Source organism: Morone saxatilis, unplaced genomic scaffold (assembly GCF_004916995.1).
Source record: "Morone saxatilis isolate NCDOM2014 unplaced genomic scaffold, NCSU_SB_2.0 Contig23, whole genome shotgun sequence".
NCBI lineage: Eukaryota > Metazoa > Chordata > Actinopteri > Moronidae > Morone > Morone saxatilis.
The window spans coordinates 18,677,934-18,697,127 of NW_023339796.1; the positions used below are offsets into that span (position 1 = coordinate 18,677,934).

At 41.1% G+C, this 19,194-nt stretch overlaps 2 protein-coding genes across 3 annotated transcripts in view; one reads left to right on the forward strand and one right to left on the reverse strand.

The window, feature by feature from the left end:
- Nucleotides 1-796, reverse strand: part of LOC118334702 (probable G-protein coupled receptor 158) — a 58,568-nt gene extending 57,772 nt beyond the window's left edge. Inside the window, exon 1 of the mRNA XM_035670739.1 lies at nucleotides 1-796. This exon is cut by the window's left edge and continues 360 nt beyond it. Coding sequence (XP_035526632.1) covers nucleotides 1-518 — 518 coding nt within the window. The 5' untranslated portion in view covers nucleotides 519-796.
- Nucleotides 797-5,862: 5,066 nt separating this feature from the next.
- On the forward strand, nucleotides 5,863-17,942 carry dis3l2 (DIS3 like 3'-5' exoribonuclease 2). Of its 2 annotated transcripts, none has more exons than XM_035670737.1 (21): nucleotides 5,863-5,986; nucleotides 6,540-7,309; nucleotides 7,412-7,542; nucleotides 7,873-7,926; nucleotides 8,662-8,763; nucleotides 8,892-9,075; nucleotides 9,291-9,355; nucleotides 9,842-10,071; nucleotides 10,163-10,336; nucleotides 10,474-10,553; nucleotides 11,142-11,254; nucleotides 11,506-11,613; nucleotides 11,819-12,052; nucleotides 12,859-12,938; nucleotides 13,043-13,226; nucleotides 13,583-13,669; nucleotides 13,795-13,942; nucleotides 14,233-14,363; nucleotides 14,881-14,985; nucleotides 15,400-15,504; nucleotides 15,860-17,942. In XM_035670737.1, exons 2-21 carry the CDS (start codon nucleotides 6,559-6,561, stop codon nucleotides 15,959-15,961), a joined length of 3,168 nt encoding a protein of 1,055 aa, XP_035526630.1. In that variant the 5' UTR covers nucleotides 5,863-5,986; nucleotides 6,540-6,558; the 3' UTR covers nucleotides 15,962-17,942. The 2 variants fall into 2 exon arrangements, with proteins under 2 accessions (XP_035526630.1, XP_035526631.1); XM_035670738.1 differs by having other exon boundaries at nucleotides 5,882-5,977.
- Nucleotides 17,943-19,194: the final 1,252 nt, after the last annotated feature.

Here is a 19,194-nt window from a genome sequence, read left to right on the forward strand (position 1 = left end):
TCCGCGTGGAAGGTCACCACCGCCCTGTGGATTTTGGGGTCCCCCTCGAGGATACTCTGGACCAGCGCGTGGTACCAGTGGATGTCCCTCCGCAGGGTGTGCTCCCTGGACCTGTTGGCCTGCAGGATCATATTCAGGAAGTTTGTGGCGTGCGCCACAGTGTCCAGGATGCTGTGCAGGGAGTAGTGGGAGGCGACATGCAGGCCGCCTCGCAGGCTGCTCAGCTCATACCTCCGCGAGCAGTTGACCTGCCTCAGCGCCGAGGAGTCCCCGGTGTGCAGGAAAGCGGTCACCACCCTCGGCAGGTCCTCTTCAATTTTGTGCGCCACCACCGCGCGCTCGGTAGCAGGTACTGAGTAGTAGGTCGGGTGGTGGGGCGGCTCCCTGTTGATGTTTTGGGTGCTGAAAACCGGCGGGGTCTTCTCGTCTCGCTCATTGTCCGACCACTCCACATAACCGTAGTTTGATCCCAGAACGAGCCCCGTTTGCAGAAGCAGCGGGACGACCAGGAGAGCCATGTCGTTCCTGTTCACGGGCGCAGGGAAGAAACCGTGGGCACTTTGCAAAGTGTGGGGAGCATAACCAAAGCCTCTCTCTGTCTCCTGCTGCTTCACGGGATTAGAGACACTTAAAAGAAGCGCACACCAGAGACTGTCCTCGATGCCTTCTTCCTGTCTTCATGTCCACGATCGAGCTGAAAACGACGAAGGCTCTCCACTTCTCATCCTGTGCATCTTTTGTCCGCGCCGGAGAACACACACTTTCCCTCTCTCTCTCTCTCTCCCTCTTTCTCTTCTTCTCCGTTTTCTACAATGTCACTATCTGCACACACATACCCCCCCAGCCTCCTAACTCGTAAAAAAAAACAACAACAGCTCTGACTCCTCACCAGTCCGCAATCCATTCACATGAAGCGACGTTGGAAGCGAGCGCTCACGGTCTCTTGTTACTCCTTCTCGGAGAAATCCATGTGAGAGGAGTAGGATGACGAGCAACGGAGCAAATTGTTCTTGAACCTCCGTCCCTCCCAATAAAACCCTAATAGGCCACCTAAGTGTCGCCCACCGGTGTGTGTGGTTGTTTCTCACTGCCAGTCTGCCGTAGGTGGGCGGAGCGTGGGCGATACGGGAGCTGTCCGGTGCTGAAAGTAGCGCCCGTAAGAAGAAAAGCGAGGGTGGTAATGATGATGGTGATGATGATGATGATGATGAGCTCTCAGTGATGAGGATGAAGGAGCAGCTTGGCAATTACACTGAATCTAAAATTAGATTAGAACAGTGTGAGTGAGGGACATACCAACAAGACAAACATGTTCATTTGTTATACTGAGTAATATACTGTTACCAAAAGTATGTGGACACGTAAACAATACACCCCGTAGCCTGTGTGATTGTTTTTTCAGCTTCTTACTCACGTTTCTTAAAATAAACCCCAAGTTACCAACTGTATTACCATGTTTCCCAAAACAGTACACTCATTTTGAGCCTTACATGAATGATGTGTTAAATGAAGCACAGGCTATATTACAGTATCTATAATTTTGTCATCCTGATTGTCCATGCTGTTGCTGTTATTTAACGATGTTGGTCTATTCTGTACACACTATCTATTGCATGTCCGTCCCTCCTGGGAGAGAGACCCCAAATCCAGGGTCTGAGGATGGAGGGAGTTGTATGCCGTGTAGATTGTAAAGGCCCTTGAGGCAAATTTGTGATTTATTGAGCTATATCAGTAAAACTTAACTGACTTGACAGTAAACACACCTTCCAAAAACTCAACAATCAGATATGACTACAGTATCCACAGACAAACAAACTTACCATAATGATGTAATACACCTCCCTTTTGAAACATAAAAAGCAACACATGCTCTGTGAATTTGAGTTGGGAACTTTTTTGGATTGATACATATTCGAACAGTGCAACATTTTTGTTTTGAAACTTGATGATGTGGAAAATACAAATGGAAGTAGAATTCAGTAAAAAAACAACAATGTTACATTGTACACCATTACGGTATCTACTAATGAGAATATCAGCCTTCCTACTTTCTGTCGAGACAGTCATTAAGTCAGCAATGCAGAGGGTAAACTGTATTGTGATCCTGTCCTTTATTACTGGTGATCAGATGGAGAAGCTGGAGAATACAGCAGTGGGTGATGCTGTAAATGCAGCAGGGCTCAGGCAGCCAGAAAACCAGGTACATTCACCCTTAACATAGTTGGTGCAGAAATAACAGTAGCTGGAGTTGGTATACTTGCATTAATGTCCATGATCAAAAAGCCGTTTTGGCTCATGTAGATGACATATGTGAAGAATTTGAGGGAATATCATTACATATTTGTAGGATATCACATAAGTGCGTAAGGGCTCCTATGTAGCTTCTGTTGCATTATAAAGTTTTGATTAGGTCTCTCTGTTAGACAAACACAGAGTGAAGCTCTATAATGTACAGTTCATAAAAGTGAATATATAAAAACTAATGAAATACGCAAGAGACATAGACTTCAAACCTTAGAAACTGCAGGGATCACAAGACTGTTTAGTTGCCACAGAGTTGGTTGTACAATGATGTCTAAATATTCTATATTATTGTATGTTGTAGCATTGAGCCTTTCTTTAATGTAACTATGGGACCTATCCGATTAAAAACACTTACTTTTGGCCATACAGTGAATTATGTTATAAACAAAAACAGTTAAACAGAGATATGAAAACGTAACCATTGCTTCCTGTATTCAGATACTTTATGAGTCCAACATGTAAGCATTGTTGTTGTGTTTGTGTGTGAGTCCACCTCGGTCTTACCCTGACATTCTCCAGGGCTCATCAGGAGTCAGGGCCCCAGACTTTAAATGGGTGTTGCAGTGTGTAGCTTGCCCGGGGTGACTCGCAGGCCGTTGCCATGGCAGTGAAAGGTGACGACCGTAGAGATCTCCCTGTGCTACCCGCTGCTTGCTGCAGCCAGTGATGGGGAAGGTAGCTTGTCTGGCCTTGCAGCATCTACAGCTAGACTTAAAGTATCCACCTCTCACACACACACACACACACACACACTCTTCAGTCTGTGTCAGATCAGCCTTATACTTGCACATGTACTAGATAGAACAGATAATACTGAAAAGAAAGTACTTGTGAATAACATAAATCACCATGAACTCTTTCATTCGCTTTGTACACTGGCTTGAATGACTAAACAGACTCCAGGCCCAATCAAAAAAAGATGTAAGTGGTGGAGTTGGTGAATTAGGCGGAGGAAACGGGGCAGTACCATGTAGTGAGAGAGCATCAGAGGTAAAGAGATGAGTGACTGCTCCTGCCCCCTCTATTTCATCCTCTTTTACAAGCTGCACTGCCACCCCTGGCCTGATGAATATTTGATAGGCATTTGCTGCTTCATCTGCATGCTTTACAACTTGAGTCCGTACAACTGCAACAGAGGTAGAGAGGCTGCTGCACCAGCCCTTCTTTCACCCACGCTCCCCCAGTCCTCCGAGAGGTTCCTTTAGATTTCCTCAGACGAGAGCAAAGGAAGGAAAAAAGGCTTATGAGCAAAAGGGTATTTCCTCTGATGCCTTTACTCTATTTATTTAATTTTTTTGCACGCGCAGGAGTCTGATTTGATTTAGAAAAAGTTAAGTTGATGTCAGTAGGAAGACCAGAGCTCAGTAGAAAAGTTTACAATGTCTTATTTTTAAGGGTTGTGTTTTTAATGAAAATCTATAATCAAACACAGACTGGAGAGTCACTAGAAATAGAAATCAATTAATGATTTGCCTCACAATTGCTTTTATGTCCTGACTTTTAAAAGTAAAAGATTTTAGATCAAGAATTATAACATCAAGTCATCTGTGATTCATCTAAGATTGGAATATGTGTAGGTACTGTGTTATGTTCACTCTCATAATAGCATCTTCTGTGTTAATGTGGAAGCTGTCAACATCAGCAAAGCTCTATAAGTAAGAAATGTTTTCACATTAAGTTGCTGAAGTCAAATCAACCAGTTTTTTGGTGGTGTAAAACAGAGACAGGCCATCAACATTCAAAGCAAGGAAATAGTATAAGGTTGAAAGTAATTATTCTGTTAAATGGCAGGGCTCTGCAGTTTCTTGATGTAGATGAAAAAGGTTTCTGGAAACTATGTTAATTTCCCAAGGGATCTGCATTATCAATTAATGCTGGTTAGAGAAAATCTATTTCATCTGCAAATATTAGCACATTGTTCCAAATGAATGGTAAGAATGTGTAATATTACAGCATCCTACCAAATGTTGGCAAAAACTGTGGTATCTATAGACATGTTGCTGTGTGTTTCTGTAGGAGTTTGCATTTTTCCCCCATATCTGATGGGTTTTCTTCACTTTCCTCCATATCAAAGACATGCAGATTAATGCAATTGCCTTTAAATTGGTCTTAGTCAAATGTATCAAGACAAATGAAATCCAGTGTTGCTCTTGATGATCATGTGCCTTCTCCTGCCTGTAAGTCGTAAGTCACTACTTTCTCTGGCCTCAATACCGGTCTATGATCCCCTTGGTCATATTAGTTTAGTTCAGAATTAGTTCAATACTGTTTCCAACAACTGTTAAACTGAAAACACCCTGCTGTGTTTAAACCTTGCATAAATACAATCTTTGTCTAATACCGCAACAGCAGGTGAGACTTAATTAAATCGTATAATTAATCAAATTACAGCCTTATCACGCCATCTCTGTTTGACAAATAATACTGCACAGGTGGGTTATAATTAGAGACCAGATGTTTCCACAGACAGTGTGAGTGGTTTTGGTGAAGTGTCACAGAAAATATGTGTACTGTGATGTAGTCAATGAGGCCAACTGGCTGTGGGGTTACAGGGCACAATCCTGTAGAGGAGCTGAGCAAAACAGACTCAGGTGTCTGTTTTTAAATTCAGCCGTCACAAACTCACACTGTTGAGAACGGCAGATACACATGACAGATATAAACAGCAGGTAAGATAAAACGTTGTATTCCCCTCAGTGATGCAAAGCCTTTACTGTACAAAATGCAATCACAACCACGACTGCTAAAGGCATCAGTGTGTGTGTGTGTGTGTGTGTGCATGTGTGTGTTTGTATAAGTTGTCTGTGAATGAGTTTTGTGAGACTTTCTGGGCCTCTATCAAGGTGAGACATGACAACCTCATCTACATTATACCCTCAGATTCTGAAAGCCCCATCCACACTAAGCCTACACTGTGTCGTCTCAAAAATCACCATCCCTGGAGGAATTATACGGAGGAACGTGTGTGTGCATGAGCAAGCGAAGCAAGAGTGAACAGACAGGTGTGAAATCAGGTTGTCAGGAGAGAAGAGAGAATATCCAGACAATATAGGTGATAAAATTACACATGCCTACACACACTCACACCCAGACGTCACACACACAAACATCTCTCTCTGACTGAATGTTAGGTTTACTTTATTGCGATCATTCCCATCAGACAGGATAAGCTGTTTGCACAACTGGCACACACAGCGATATGCCACTGTGCAGTCTGACAAATGAAATATTTAGTCTTTGCTGCCCTCTAGAGGTTGTATGATGATGGTATGGATGGCAATTTACTGGGGATACTGATTGATTTGGGTGTAGTGTTTCACACCAAATTATATGAGCCAGCAGAATCAGTGGGTATTTCCAAAAAAGTAGCTACTGCCTTATGATACTGATTCAATGAGTCTAATGTGTAGTAACAGGATTGTCCCATTACGTTTCCTCCATGTGCTCCTGAATAATGCTTGTTAAGAGGGCAAGCTAAAACTGTGTATTCTATGATATTATTATACATAAATCTCCACTTTCTCCGTTTTTGTGCGTTCGACTGATTCAGATATTTCCGACAGCACTCAAAGGTAGCATGATTGTAACCATTCCGTGACGAGGGTGGAAGTGAACGCATCAGCTAGCATTTCGCTCTGAAGGACAGCTTGCTAAGTTACACAACTTACAGATAGTGAGTAAGGTACTGTTTAAAAACTGAAGTTTGACAATCTTTCTGTTCGTTGTCGAGTCTGTTACGGTGCTTCAGGTCTGACGTAGAAGTAGTTAGTTGCCGTTCCATGTAGCTGATGCTAGCCAGCCACTGCTAATCACTGTTGTTCGTTAGCTGTTAGCAAGGATATGTTTGGAAATGCTTCAGTCTAATGAGACGGTAAACCTGAAGACAGTGGGGTGATACGGGCTTTGTTTTTTCGTGTCCTACATCCTGAAGAATGTAACTTTGGCTAACATTAACGAGGTTAACTTCCAGTCATGTCTACCTTCATTATTACAAACCTAACTAACTTAACGTTAACTAAGTTACATGATGCAATATGAGTGGACGACTCAGCAACATAAGAGTTGCTTTTCCATCAAATGATAGCAATCTCCTGTTTCCCCCATATGTTGAGTGCACTGAATTGTGTAATTTGTTGCTTTATTAACTTAAAGCTACCTTGCTTGAAAGCTGTCTGTTTATTGACTCATGCTTGAATGGAAGCACTCACAGTGTATTTTGCCTTTTGCCTTTTCAGAGACTTTCAGGGTTGCCTTATGGATTCTCCTCGGCAATCGAAGAAGGCTAACCTCAACCGAGAGCCAAAGCGCAGCCAGAATCAGTCAAGCACTCCTCCTCAGAAAGATGCCTATGCTAGACTTCTCAGCCAGCACAGCAGCAGCAAGTTCAGTCTGTATCTAGAGCAATATGCAAAGGATACGTCTTCACAAAGGGACGGGAATGGGCCAAGCCTGCTCAAAGTCCAGAGTGAGAAACTGAACATACCACAGCGAAAAAGGGACCAAGTTCCCAATGATTTCTCTGATTCAAGTGATTTCTCCCCCTCCTCCATGAAAAGTAAAGGAGAGGACAGTTCGTTGTCTTTGTACATGGAGAAGCTAAGCACCCGCAGTGCTCAGCAGGACTGTGAGAGGAAACAGGGTGTGTCTGACAGGCAGCGACGGGGACAGAGAAGGGACACCGCCACCAGCCAAGATGGAGACATCGAGTCTGGCGAGGAACTCGGCTCTTTGAAACCCATTGACTCAAAAAAACACCAGAAGCAGCAGAAGAAAAGTAAGGACTCTAAAGAGACTGACTCATCTGCTGGACGTCCCCAGTCCCCAAAGAAAGCCAGTACATCTGGACAGGAGCAAGACAAGATGACAAAGTCAAAGAAAAAAAACTCGTCAAAGCACCCAGAAGAGGAGAAGAGCAGAGAAGGGACATTCAAACCCGAGGCTGACGCTCAGATGTCAAGGCCCAAGTCTCCTCATGGTAAAGACAAAAAACAGCAGCTGCCCAGAGGTAAATTGTAGGTTAGTTTTTGAGATGTTAATGTTCAGCAGGTGTTGAGATTATGTTGTTTTTATGCATTTGATGATTTATGGTGGATTAAATCTATTTCAGCTTCAAGTACCAATTCTCCTGCTGAGAAGAATAAAAACAGAGGAAGCAGAGGATCAAAGAAACAAGTGTTTGAGTCCTACATGACGTCTGAGGAGGTTTCCCATGGCCTTAAAAGAGGAGAACTTATTCAGGTACAAAACCAGAGTCATTGTTCCCAAGACTGTACTTTAAACTATATTAAGTATAGATAAAATTACTCAAGTTGGCCAAACTACATGGGTTTACAAGTTTTCTAAATATTTGATTTCTTGCTGATAGTTAAAATAATAAACTGTATTTTGTGCCCTCTGTATACACACATAAACATATTAAATCCTACATATTTCCCTGGCCACTTAGTTCCAGTTCAGTTGAACTAAAGACACTTAGGTGCACTTAAGTGGCATCTAAACAGCCGGTATAGCATAATCACACAGTGTATTGGTGAATTAATTTCTCATTTGTACATGCTTTCTTTGCAGGGACAGTTAAGGATCAACCCAAAGAAGTACCATGAAGCTTTCATCCCATCTCCTGTAAGTTCAACCTACAACAAATATGACACATCATGTTTTGCTGCCTGAAGAACTTGTTTGATGGGTTCTGTAAAAGCACCTTATAGCTAAGCTGTTGTATGTCTGTAGTATACTGTGTAATAAATGTAACTGGAGTTGTATGAGCTACTTATCCACAATCAGTGTATTACAGTAGAACACAGTGCACTCCCAGTTTGGAGAATCAGACAGGAGTACTAGCATGAAAGCTAAACAGTATATTGCTGTGGATAGTGGCATATGCCCAGCTGTGCCTCGCACTTTATTATGCCACAGATCAGCTGTTTGGGCTAGAGTTACAGTGGTTTATGAAAGTGAAAACAAATACAGGAAAATAAAAATGAGTGATTACAGACAACAAATTGCCATTCACTGTAGGGGCAAGGGAACTATTGCAGATGGATATTAAACAGTGGGGAAGAGAGGGGAAACTATAGTGTCACATAGCCACACATACTTCCACAGCACTGGTAAACTATACCCTATATATTGTAGTGTACCATGAAACTGAACCTATTGGTTAAAGAGTCCACAGCAGTATATTGCTTAGCGTCAGTGCTAGGACTCCTGTCTGATTCAGTTCTAATCTACTGTACACTGACTATGTGAAAAGTTCCTCATATATCCACACTTCAAAAGATCCAAACTAACCTGACTTTGATGTAAAACTTTCAAAGACTGTTGGTAAACACGTGAAATCTCTTTTTATGTTCGCAGGATGACACACGGGACATATTTCTGGATGGGATTGTAGCTCGCAACAGAGCGCTGAATGGAGACATAGTAGTGGTGCAAGTCCTCCCTCGGGAGCAGTGGAAGGTAGACTACGCTGTCCATGTACATTTTTAGTTGCATTAATACAACAGGCTCAATTTTGGCTTTTGTTCCACAGCATAGCAAAACACACCAGCAGTATGAACAGATGAGGATTTTTTTTGTCTGTCTAGGTTGTGAGGTCAGACACCGACTGTGAGGGCACCAGTGAGTCAGACACTCAGAGAGAAAACACAGTGCCAAAAGCACAGAAGAAGACAGCGCGCACCCCCAGGCCTGATGGTATTATGGAAGACCAGTGCAGCGACCAGGATGAACTCATCAGAAAAGTTCAGAATACCACACTCACTGACACAGGTACTGAGATGGAGCTGTGATTACAGCAGCTATTCCAAATCACAGTTATTATAGGAACTGTGGTGTCAAGTAATAATAATTCAGCTGGTATTTGGTAATGCTCAGTAATCTGTGTTTGAGTGTTTATTTACTGGTCTGAAGAGAGTGTCAGTGCACACAAACAAAACAATAGTTCAGCTAATACACTAATTTGTCCTTTCATCTGATGGAAATAGGGGAACCTCTGGAGGACCCCTCAAACCCACGATCCAATGGGGAAATACTCCAAAAGACTGCTAAAGTGAGCTTCCTGTCTATCTGTTGTGCTGTATTTCTTACTCAGCCCCTTCCCTTCCTTTTTTACGAGCATTTCCCTGATGCCACAAAGGTGACTTATGTGACTAATGGCTTATGTTATCTGGAAGTTGAATATGAGTCTAAACTCCACTGAAGGCCTAACCCTTCACCTAACAAAGTTTCTTATGTAAAACTAACTAATCCACAGTAAACAGTCAGACTAAATGGAGATTCATTCCCAATCTTGATTAAACCCCAAATGAGTTATGTAATGCCACCAAAGATTAAAATGTTTCTCACTACTTTACGATAAAGATTTATTTTATTGTCACTGAAAGGCTTTTACTATGGAAATCTATGGAAATCCTAAGATCGTAAATGTTCGGCTTGTTCTTCAGCAGCAATTTGTCACTTGTTCTCTTGTGCTAAGGATATTTAGGCCTTAGATTTCAAAGTCATCACTCCACTTACCTTATCATTTGTCTGTCAGGTGGTCTACATTGTTGAGAAGAAACATTCAAGAGCTGCCACAGGCTTCCTGAAATTCCTACCAGATAAACCTTTTGCCATGTTCTCCCCTGTGGACCACCGGGTGCCACGGATCAACGTTCAGCTTGCTGACTGTCCAGAAGATTTTTGTTCCCGCCCAGGCGACTACACCAACACCTTGTTCATATGTCGGATCACCTACTGGGCGGCCGACAGCAACTTTGCTGAAGGGTCAGTGTTATATTCATCTGTGGTAAGCTTGATGCACAATTTCAACCTGACCAACCAAACCAACCTGACGCTCTCCAAATGTTTCTTCCAGTCAACTCGCTAAGACTCTGGGTCAAGCTGGAGAAATCGAGCCAGAGACAGAGGGCATCCTGATGGAGTACGACGTTGATTTTTCTGACTTCTCAGATGAGGTGCTAGGCTGTCTACCCAAGAACCTGCCCTGGACCATCCCACCTGAGGAGATGAGGCAGAGGAGAGACCTGAGGTAGGGCTGTGAAGCCTGTATGTGCTTATATAGCTCTGTCTTTTTGTATAAATATGTTCTTTGAGTGGCAACATGCTGATCATTTTAATGTACATATATTGATATGATTCACAGAGCACTGTTTTTATCATGTGTAGGAAGGAGTGCATCTTCACAATAGACCCTGCAACCGCCAGAGACCTGGATGATGCTCTGTCCTGTAAACAACTACCTGATGGTAAACTACCTTAAAGGCAAAAACACACAGCCGCCACAATGCCGCGTCGCATCATGTGACATACATCAAGCACTGCCCCTAGCACAGATGGGAAGTGTTGCGCTGCTGCGTGTCAATCTCCTGGAGATGATCAGGCAGATCAACATTGATGACCAAGAATCCTTTGATATTACTACCCAACGCTGGTACACATTTAGAACAGCAGGTGGCATAGTTGTCCCGTTTAGCGGGCTGTAACCTGAACATTTTCAGCTGTGAGGGCCAACTGTAACATTTTTACTATATAAAATGTCTACCATAAGACATTGGCTTCAAACCATGTGTGGACACTATTTAATCTCACCTGAAGAACCAGTCTCCAGAGCTTTGGCTCACCTTTTGCTTTTATTGTTCGTGGCGATGCTGAAAATAGGACCATGTCATCCACCGGCAGTGGTTAAACATAGAATATAATAAGGGCGGCTGTTTGGGGGCGCAGTGTTGGTTTTATCCTTAACTGTGGAGCTCGATGATGATGAATTCTGATTATAGATATGGGTGCTGTTTTTACTGGTGTATGGGAGGTCATAGACTGTCTATTTAACACAGGTAACTTTGAGGTGGGGGTCCACATTGCTGATGTCAGTTATTTTGTGGAGGAGGGCAACGCTCTGGATGCCATTGCCAGTCAAAGAGCAACTAGTGTCTACATGGTTCAAAAGGTCAGTGCTCCTTCACACACTTTTTTTTTTAATAATGTGCTACATGGTATTATACTTGATTTTGTTGCATTATGTGGCTTTTTGGATATTTTTTTCACATAAGCTGCTCCGCAATCTGCAATCATTTGTCACTGCATCCTTTGACTGAAGTGACTGTTGATCTCGCTCACTGTCACTCTCTCACTTGTTGTTTGATAAACGTATCTTTCTCTTCAGCGATCAGTGTGTTCATGTGTTTCGTCACTGTCCAGGTGATCCCCATGTTGCCGAGGCTGCTGTGTGAGGAGCTGTGCAGTCTGAATCCTCTCACCGACAGACTCACTTTCTCTGTCATTTGGAAAATCACACCAGAGGGAAAGGTATGATCATTTAAAAGCTGTTAGAGCCGCCCTCAAACAATAAAAGGTTTGGTTCACAGTTAGAGAGGAGTAAAGGGGCTGATAGCTGAAATTGTGTCCAGATGCTCTTGGTGATAGTAGTGATGGCATTTGCTGGGGGATATTTTCTGTTTCCTGTTTCCTGGTTCATCTCATTGGTTCCACTTCACCTGCTAACTCCCCCCAGATCCTGAGTGAGTGGTTTGGCCGCTCAGTCATCCGCTCCTGCGTGAAGTTGAGTTATGACCATGCCCAGAGTATGATCGAGGCCCCCGAAAAGATGTTCTCTGCCGCGGAGCTGCCACCTGTGGACCCCGAGCACCCCATTGATGAGATCCATCAGGCTGTGCTCAACCTGCACTTCATTGCCAAGAACCTCCGGTCTCAGCGCTTCTCAGGAGGAGCCCTCAGACTAGACCAGGTTAGTCCTTGTTGCCTTGTGTTTGACTGTAGACCTTTTTCAGCCATTTTGACATGAAATAGTAACCTTAAATAGTATTACTGGTAACACCTGTGTTTACCCTACTATTTCATATCAAAATGGCTGATATGTCTTTTTTTTTTTCTCTTTTCTATACCACGGGACAGCTTGACAGAAGTGTCTGAAAGACTGTCATGCTCCAAAACTGTTGATCCAACTTATTTAGCTTTCAGTACAAGTTCATTAGCGCAGAAAATTAATTAGATAATTTGAATCTTAATAGATTTTAAAAGTTTGGAGAATATTTACTGTACTAGTTTGGAAATATGTCAAAATCCCTGCATACAAACAGAATATGATTGTGTTTGGAAGAATGCAAAAACCAGAATGTTTCTTTGAATAATTAGTAATCTAATAAATTATTGACATAAATCTTAAATAAATGAGTTGTAGTTCTCTTTGTCAGCATATTACAAGGGCACAACACAGGCTGCAATGGATTTGTAATTGACGTTTGAGTTTGTTTTGTCTATCTGTTTATCTGTCTGTTTTTGGTAGGATTTCCTTTCAAAGAGGATATATAGTAAACTCTCTGCAGAGTTTCAGCACTCCACTCCCTTAAGTTCCAAATAATAGTTCATCAAAGATCATTTAAGAGTTGGCTGGAAGAGATTTAACCTGATTATTTGAGCTGGTTAACTTGATATAACCCAGCAATACTTAAGCGTTGTGTGGGAACCCAGATTATTCTGTTTATCTGTTCTGGGACATTATATTCTGTACATGCCTTGTGTTTTTTGTTTCAGTTGAAACTGTCTTTCACCCTGGACAAAGAGACCATGATGCCTCAGGGCTGCTATGTTTACCAGTACAGAGACAGTAACAAGTGAGTAACAAACCCTCCTCAGATACAGTATCTGTGTCTGTATCCCTTCTGTCTCTCTTCTAAATTAAACATTTATTTGATTTGACACATGTATTTGTCTCTAGGTTGGTGGAAGAGTTCATGTTACTGGCTAACATTGCCACAGCTCACCACATCCACCGCAGATTCCCTGAGCTGGCCCTGCTCAGGCGCCACCCTCCACCAAAGGCCAAAATGGTGGATGAGCTGCAGGAGCTCTGTGACCAGTTGGGAATCGACATTGATCTGTCCTCTGCAGGAGCGTTGAATGTCAGTAGTCGAGTTCCTATTATCTCAGAAACAAGAAAATCTGTTTTGTTCCGATTATCTTTAAGTGATCAAATTGAAATTACAGCATTTTAAGTATTATTAATTTTTATTTTTGTCCATTTGATGTCCTAATGTTTGCTAGCTCTTTTACTTGATCACACTGATAACAAGGAGCTTTGAACTGTACTGCTGTAATATAATTTTATTGTATCGTATGGGAATATTTCCGTCTCCCGGGGATATCACTTGTGATCAAGTGATTGACAAAGCTTTTGAGCCATTTAACTTAAAACTGATGTAAACGTGTAACTCAGTATTAATGATTAAAATCTATTTTCTGCTTTTCCAACATGCAGAAGAGTCTCAATACTACTCTTGGTGATGATGAGTATTCCACTGCCAGAAAAGAAGTCCTCACCCACATGTGCTCCAGACCCATGCAGGTTAGAGCTCAGTAACCACTTCTGGAGGTCTTCCATCTTATCTATTTGAATACATTTTTAAATTCCAGCGTCTTTAAAATGTGGAAACCTTTCTGTATTTAATCTGGGTCCTTGGTGTTTCCCAGATGGCGTTGTACTTCTGTTCGGGTGTACTTAAGCAGGAGCAGTTTTTTAAGCACTACGCCCTCAACGTTCCTCTCTACACTCACTTCACATCGCCCATCAGACGCTACGCTGACATCATTGTCCACCGGCTGCTGGCTTTTTCACTCAGTGCGTACCTTCTCTACAAATAACAGAATGTCCTGTTTGTTTCAAACAGTGTTGCGGTTGTGTCACATGACCTGTCTGGTTGATAATGTAGAAGAAAAATGCGGAAAAGAACAAAGCAGCCTCAGATCTCACATTGAGTTGATGCATTGTTTGTGCTGTTGCCTTTGCCCTTGATTCTGCAGCACTTCCTGCCTCTGTCTGCTCCTACTGTGTATCAGTTTAATATGTGTGGTTTTTCTTTTGTTTTTTCTCACTATGTGCGTGTCCGTCCATTCGATGTCTGCACGCAGATTGTGGGCCTCATTTGGGGCTGTCGACACAACAAGTCCAAAAACAGGCATCACACTGTAATGACAAGAAGACTCTGTCCAAGAGAGTCCAGGAGCTCAGCTCTGAGCTCTTCTTTGGAGTGTTTGTAAAGGTGAGTAGCCAAATCACAACATGCTGTCAGCAAGTGGAACAAATGGGAAAACATCCTATTTTGCTGTTCAAGCTGTGAGTGTTTTTGACACTTTGCATCAAATACTTGAGCAACCACAACATAAATTAATTGTTTATGAGATTTGGTTTTACAAACATGTAATAACTTAGGTTTATCAAGGTTAATGAAAAAAACTAAATGTAAGAGAATATTTAGTATTTTCTTTGACATTAGTTATTTATTTTCTCTCTGCACCTTAATTCCTCAAAACCTTTCATGCCATTTGAGCTCCTTATTTTAATAATTTGCTCCACATTTTATATTCTGTGATAAGAGTGATATCGTCAGGGCGACCCTGGGTGAGTTGGAGTTATCTTGTATTCTCCAATAAAAAAAGGAAAAGGGCTCAGCAACTCAGCTAGATGCCAAAAATGTAAAATTAGACAACACTTAAACAGGTTCTTTAATGTCTGGTCAAAACCATATTGTATGTCTATTTGCTTGGTGTGCTCCACAGGACTGTGGCCCTCTGGACTCTGAGGCCATGGTGATGGGGGTGCTGGATCAGTCCTTTGATGTGCTGGTTCTCAAATACGGAGTGCAGAAACGCATCTACTGCAAGGTCAGCTCCAGTACACTCTATTTGCAGGGAACACTGTCAGTCTTAATATACATACATACACATATACAACAGCTAGTTCTTTTTTAGATATTGCTTTTATGTTCTTAAAAACTTGTTAAGGCCCTGACACACTGGGCCGACGGTCGGCCAATGTCGGGCTGTCAATGAGTCCTGGCCATCGGTCAGAGAAGTCACACTGATTGGCTGTTCAGCTATAGAGATTCAGTGCACAGGAAGAGAAATGAAAGTGACCAAAGTAAACAACTTCCTTTCTTCTTTGACATGCAAAAGACCAAGTGCCACCTCTAAAAAAGCTCAGTCAGAGAGAGAGAAATGAGATAAAATAAAACCGTCCAGTAGGTCAAGTGACAGCTTCATCTACAACAGTTTGACACCATTTGTTTCCACCTTCAGTCTGTTACGGGCCTGGCCTCATTCCACCATCATAAGGTGGGGAAGAAATCAGAGCTGACTCTGGTCTGGATACCAGAGGACCCAGAGAAACCTCCAGTAGAGCAGGTGGGTGCCACAGACACTGAACATGCATTTGTTATGGTATGGCCTGCCAATAGGAAAATTAGATTATTTCTTTTTTTTTTAAATATTGAGAAATTAATTTCTTTTGTAGTCCATCATATTTTTAAAGGTATTTCAAATGATATGTAATATGTGTTAGTTCCAAACTATTCATTATTTTAGTACAATATCATCTCAGGTATTGTGGCCCTGTAGCCTTCAACGAATTATTGAGTTAAATTCTTATCAAGAAAATTAATGGTGGCAAGCTGTGGTAACAGCAGTCAGAAAGTGTCTTTGACCAAATAAGTTGACAGTGTAAATTTCAATAATTATCATTTCTTGTTTCCACTTCCAGGTAATCTCAATCTTCACGTTAGTGGAGGTGCAGCTCAAAGCAGACAGTGCACCCATGAAATACAGTGCCGTGCTCAAGAGGCCTGAGGAGAACGAATTATAAAGAATTAAAAAAAGTGCTGTAGAGAACACAAACACTTTGTACGTACATTTGGAATTGCACATTTTCTTTTGTTGATTGGTAGAAATGACATGTAGTTTAAAGGCAGTATTACTGTGGTAAGCAGGGACGTCACTCAGTCCAAGTTCAATTAAAATTCCCACCAAGTTTTAGTCTCAACTTGAAGGCCCATTCCAGTGTTTTTATGTTATCCCACTTACTGCAAATAACCCACACACGTACGTGATCACTTCCCATTTTCCAAAGTATATTGTTGTAATATTTTTGAATTTGCTGTTACAGGGAATCACATTTTCTTTGGTCTTCATTCCATTTTCTGATTTTGTAATATATGGACGTCAACATTTATAGACATTCAACATGTATCCATCCAAAATATAAGCTGTGCTTTAAGGTATAAGGCAGGTTGATTTGCATTCTTCAAATAGTAATAGAAATAATGGCCGTCTTGAAAGTAGGAAAAAAGTAAAAAAAAATCTACCATGGTATGCTTTGGAAAATGGTTGGCTGTATGACATGTATGAGTTCTTGTAAGTGGTTTAAAACATGTAAACTGTCAACTCACTAATGGGCAGACCTTGCTGTGTATGTAATTCAGTATGGATTTCAAATTGAATTGTGACCCAGGTCTGACTGTGAAAGAACCAGCTCAGCAATCAGTTTTATTTTGCTGCTGATTTATTGACCTAATGAAGACAGCTTTGATGTGACATAACTGTTGTACACAGTCTAATGTGTGAAAGCATATTTGCGTTTGCAAAGCAATAGAGAATACCGCACTACTGAAGTTTACTTATCTTTAACAAGCTATGGTGGCTGCAATATCATTTGTTGTGGCCAGAGTGGGCTACATGGATCCCACAATAAACATGTAGCAGTAATAGAAAGCTAAAACAGGGATATTAACATGCCATTCATGACTTTTTATATTTCTGTATGTATTTGTAGTGTTTTATGCAGAAAGAGCTTTCAGATTCTTCTGGTGTGAATGAAGGGGCTGGAGGGCCTCTTTAGGTCACAGCCATGAAGTACAGCTCACAGGACTTTTCATTTGATTTAAATTCTTAAAAGTGGGGTCTCATGGATCCAATGTATTTTTCTTAACGTAGGTACATTTTCTGTGTTAAGCGTGCCAGTCAGGCCAAAGCTTAATAATTTATCAACTCATTGTTATTGTTTTTAATACAAAACATGGGAATGACTTGAATGTGAATTGCTGCTGAAAATGGTTGGTGGCCTTAATGTATTTTATGTTGGCTCATGAGCTTTGGAGTGCTTCCAGCTGTTTGTGGGCTTTTTTAATTCTCAGACTTGATTTGTGCTGCACAAATACTTTATGGACCTCACTAATATCAACTGTGATTTTCCGTCTTAATTTAGTCAAGTGAAGATAAAACTATTTCAGTGCAGATGCACTCATAAAATGGTTTTGGGTCTTGTTGCTTAAAGTAAGTCAGTGTGCCTCTTTGAGTTCTCGCTCATTCAGATTTTAGTTGAACAGTGCCATGTCGTGTCATACATGCTACATCTGCACAAGTTTTGTTTTATTGTTGCATATCAAATCTCTTGTTTGACAGGCTGTTTTTAGGCTTGTGTCCAGATTTCTGAAAGACCAGTAGCTAATGTTTTTAAGTTATTTTGTTTTACAAACAGTTTGTAACATGAGCTTTAAATGTATTTTAAACCAGCAAGTAAAGTGCTAGATCAAAACAACTGTACTGACTTAGTAGGATGTGTTTCTGTGATTAGGGTTAAAAAAAAAATAATAATAATTTCTGAACTCAGTTAAAACTAAAGAAAATTCAAGTCTAGCTTCTGTGTGTTATATTGTGACATGTAACTTTGATTCTGGTCAGTATTCAAAGTGCATTTGTACTCTGCTAAACCATCACACAGAGCAATACATAGTTGTCTTTGTCTCTAGAAAAATAAAGTACATACACAAAATCCATTGGATAAAAAAGGACTCAAACTGTGTATTTCTTATCTGAATACTACTCTAAAGGTAACTATATTTAGGTGTAGTCATTGAGGAGGGGAACACAAATTGGGGGTGACACTCCCCTAATGAATTACATTATGCCCTCCACTGTTTAGTTTATATTGCGAATAAACAGATAATCTTCTGTCTTTTTTTTTTTTATTGCCAGGGAGTGTTTGTAATGAATCCGCCATAAACTCACTGCACCTGCAGAAGATAGTGAGCTGGACTGTTATGTCACAGTTGGTGACGCCTTTATAAACTATACATACATTTTCATGAAATGTCAGGACTGCTTAAATTTGCTATAACCAATACTTCTATATCAACAATCAACAATGGATGATATGACTGTGTATATTTGTAGTGACAAACACACTGCAAATGACAAGTGTTGAAAAGTAGTCACTAGTGTGTTTTTATTTATGTTTTATCAATGTAATTTTTTTAGACTAGAGAATTGGCACCATGACTGTTTATCTCGATGAACCAACTCCTACTAATCACGCAACCATAGTAGATGGAAACAAGCATTCATTTCCTTTTGGTCATTTTCTGACTCTCGTAATTTGATGAAAGTTCTCGATACATTTGGATGAAAACACAGCTACTGTAGCTATAAGACGATAATGTAACAACGGTTACAAATGTTTGCTAACGCTAGCCTCCATGAGCTAACTGGTCATACCAGACCACTCTACTACTCTGTAGCAGTAAAACTTGAGTGTATTTACTCAAACAAATGTGCTTTTTATTGGTTATGAATTCAATACAGATTTTGGTTTGTAAAAAGAGAAACTTTTTTTTTGGAATGTTGCATAGTATCACTTTAAAATAAATACTGCCCACTGTTATCATCTTAAGCGTCATAACTCCTGTGGTTCGATGGTGTCATAAAAATGGAGTCAAAGATCAGACTGATGAGTTGAAACAGGAAATGAATCTTTGTATCTAACACAAACATGCATTACGGATATTTCACATTTAGTCACTACACCCAGTGTTGAACTGGCTACCTTTGGAGTCCCCAGTAGCACGTGAAACTGCAATGATGGGGAGTGATGTTTATGAGTGACTACCTTGCAGAGAATTCCTTATCAGAGCTGAACACACTGACGCCAGTGAATAACCAGCAGTGACACCCATCTTAGTCAAGTGTGCTGCTTTGACTTTACACCCACATTAACAGTGCAATTAACTCACTTGCCTGGTAAAAAGGAGGTTTCCCTTAATG

What these genes read in the sequence shown, in the direction of transcription:
- dis3l2 (XM_035670737.1), top strand. Translation starts at nt 6,559, where the DNA reads ATGGATTCTCCTCGGCAATCGAAGAAGGCTAACCTCAACCGAGAGCCA. An exon ending in TACCACACTCACTGACACAG is followed by an intron (nt 9,076 to 9,290) that starts GTACTGAGATGG and finishes TGATGGAAATAG; the next exon opens with GGGAACCTCTGGAGGACCCC. An exon ending in GTGTCTACATGGTTCAAAAG is followed by an intron (nt 11,255 to 11,505) that starts GTCAGTGCTCCT and finishes GTCACTGTCCAG; the next exon opens with GTGATCCCCATGTTGCCGAG.